Raw genomic sequence first — 2,630 nt, 5'->3', positions numbered from 1 at the left:
TCTTTATGTTTTCTATTATTATACATTCATATTCATTATCTCCAATAACGTCCAGCAGGTCGTGTGTGCGCGCATGTCTGTCTGTCCACGGCTAATCCTGCATACTACCAGACCCATCAGCCTAATGTGTTTTGTACACATTTATGACTGTATGCTCCGTGACCTCGCGTAGTTTTGTAAATCTGTTTTATTGACTCTTTTTTACCGTCATTTACTGCTGCGGTAGGGGCCACATGTGATCTACAACTGCTTCAGTAGCAAAAGGCATTTTTGGCAATCAGCTATGCTAAAAACAAGCCTTACCCGGTCTGTTGGCCACATTCTGGCCTCAAAAGCTGACATCCCTCAAAGTTTGGTCTCATTTTGAAGAGGGCTGTAAGGAATCCTGGAGGGAAAATTAAGTGAAATGAAGTCTTCTTTGTTTAGGAAGGGGAGAGGGAGACACACCAGGATGCACATTTCTGTAAACATTACATGTTAATAGTTGATAAAAGCACATTTTTAATCATACAGAATCATTTTATCCTCTGTTTTTCAGCATATCATCTTGCCAGTTGTCTGTGGGAGTGGTTCTATCGGAGTTTACGGCCATGTTTAGAGGCTTGTGGTAGTGAAGGATTCTACTGATTGGGGACGGTTGTTTTGGGGGGGTTTGAGGGACAGGAGCTTTGTTGTTGGACATTTCGTGTGTTTAGCATGATAACAGGCTTACTGTCCTCTCCGTCTCTTCTTGTGTGCAGCCATGGCGGAGTTAGACCTGAGTCTGAGCGACGCGCTGACGGACGGCGCTCCCCAGCCGGGCCCGGAGAGCCTGGTGGAGAGGGACTTCGTGGCCCAGCTGGAGGCGGAGGCCTTCGACGACCAGGTCGGGGAGACGGTGGGGAAGACAGCCTATGTGCCCCTGCTGGACAATGACGACACCAGGGCAGGTGAGACCGATACGGTGGAGGCCGGCGGAGCATGGGATGGGGTTCAGTGGGAGTGTTGATTGTCACCCAAGTTTAAATTCATTATTTGATTTGAAATCGACCTGATAATTAAACCTGAGATCATCCACGTTCATCCCGCCCTGAACCACATCACGTCCGCCTCTTTATCCGATTCCGTCCTGCACTGAGCGGGAGGAGAATCCGTGTAATGTAAGACGAACCGCAGCTGCACCTCAGTGACTGATAGCATCGGGCACCGCCGGACACACTGGCTGCCGTTTCCGATCTGCCGGGGTGCCATTCAGCCACAGGGACGATAGCAGCCCGAAGATAAGCAGAGTAGCGGGCCGCTGCTGTGACTCTGAGCGGTTACTGTCCAAATGTCCCACCTGCTGCTCTAGTGAAGATGGTTTAGCACTAAACTATGACGGTAAACCACCCCAGTGCTGCTGCCCAAGGTCCTTCATGTCAACTACAATGTGTCCTTGACAGTTAAAGAGTCGAGGTAACGGGCCTGGATGTCACTGTGTCTTCAGCTACATATTCAATCTTTACATTTATAGAATGTGCATTAGAACTGTAATGGTTCTATGCTGTTTATAGATAGAGATCACTTCATTCCATACCCATCGTGTGAATGGAAGGTGTGTCAACCCAGCTGGATTGTAACGTTAGCATTTTGTTCATGACGTAGTTTAAGAGTTGGGTCTCTGAATGTTGACAGCATTATCGTAACAACATAGATGGACTAACTTATCAGAGTTAAATCACATGCATCAGAGGCGTTCATGATTCCAACCGTCCGTGAACTCTGGATTGATTCTATTCAGGATGTCGGCCCGTCTTCTTCTTCTCTGTGTTCAACCGGGAGCTCGTGTGACTGTCAGGAGACCCTTCATGCCAAAGCAGAACATATTTGGTGCGGGAGGGGCAGAGCGAGGGGGAGACTGTCCACTCGTGAACCCATCGCAGAGAGCACTGCTCTCCTGCACTGATTTCACAATAAAAATAATAAAAAGCCACAGACTGCAGCGCTGAACACCTCAAACGAACGTCTGAAAGAACTTTTGATATACAAACATGTGTGAGAGTAGATAGATAATATTTTATTTATATATATATATATATATATATATATATATATATATATATATTATTGTGCACAGTTGGTTCATTTGCCATGAAGCAATAAAAAGAGCAACACACAGATAGTACGTAGGAATTTGTGTAAGCAGATAGACAGATCAAATTCACAGCTGAGTGAGTATCGAGATAAAAGGAAGTGACAGTTAAGCGGGGCTGACTCCCCCCCGACACTTTGGTCAGACGGTCAGACTGCGTGTGGGCACTCGTCGGTGACAGCAGGACGTGGGACGGGCCGTGGGCGGTGTTGCCGGTGATCCGCTGTGGCACGCCGTGTGCATTTGGACAAACGCAGACATGCTGACGCACAGAGTGACACAACTGCAGGGCGAGGCGGCCGGCGGTTATTGTCCTCTGTCAGCAGGAGAGCGAGACGGAGGAAGATTTGTTTTTGTTTTTGTTTTTTTGTGCCAGAGTTGTCGGCCTGGTGCCCTGATGCGCACGTAGCGTGCACTGTGATGGCTCCTGTGCTTCTGATCTGTGGTGTCCCGTGTTTGTGTGAACACAAATGAATCGTGTGTGTGTGTGTGTGTGTGTGTGTGTGTGTGTGTGTGTGTG

General features: G+C 47.9%; 1 protein-coding gene across 1 annotated transcript in view; it reads left to right on the top strand.

The window, feature by feature from the left end:
- The first annotated feature begins 711 nt into the window (after nucleotides 1–711).
- LOC116399549 (microtubule-associated protein 4) overlaps nucleotides 712–2,630 on the top strand; it is an 88,076-nt gene continuing 86,157 nt past the window's right edge. The window contains exon 1 of the mRNA XM_031876775.1: nucleotides 712–929. Coding sequence (XP_031732635.1) covers nucleotides 743–929 — 187 coding nt within the window. The 5' untranslated portion in view covers nucleotides 712–742. The remainder of the gene's footprint in view (nucleotides 930–2,630) is intronic.

Source organism: Anarrhichthys ocellatus, unplaced genomic scaffold (genome assembly GCF_004355925.1).
Source record: "Anarrhichthys ocellatus isolate YVR2014 unplaced genomic scaffold, GSC_Weel_1.0 scaffold115, whole genome shotgun sequence".
In the NCBI taxonomy this organism is placed as follows: Eukaryota; Metazoa; Chordata; class Actinopteri; order Perciformes; family Anarhichadidae; genus Anarrhichthys; species Anarrhichthys ocellatus.
This window is presented reverse-complemented; position numbering and strand designations above follow the sequence as displayed.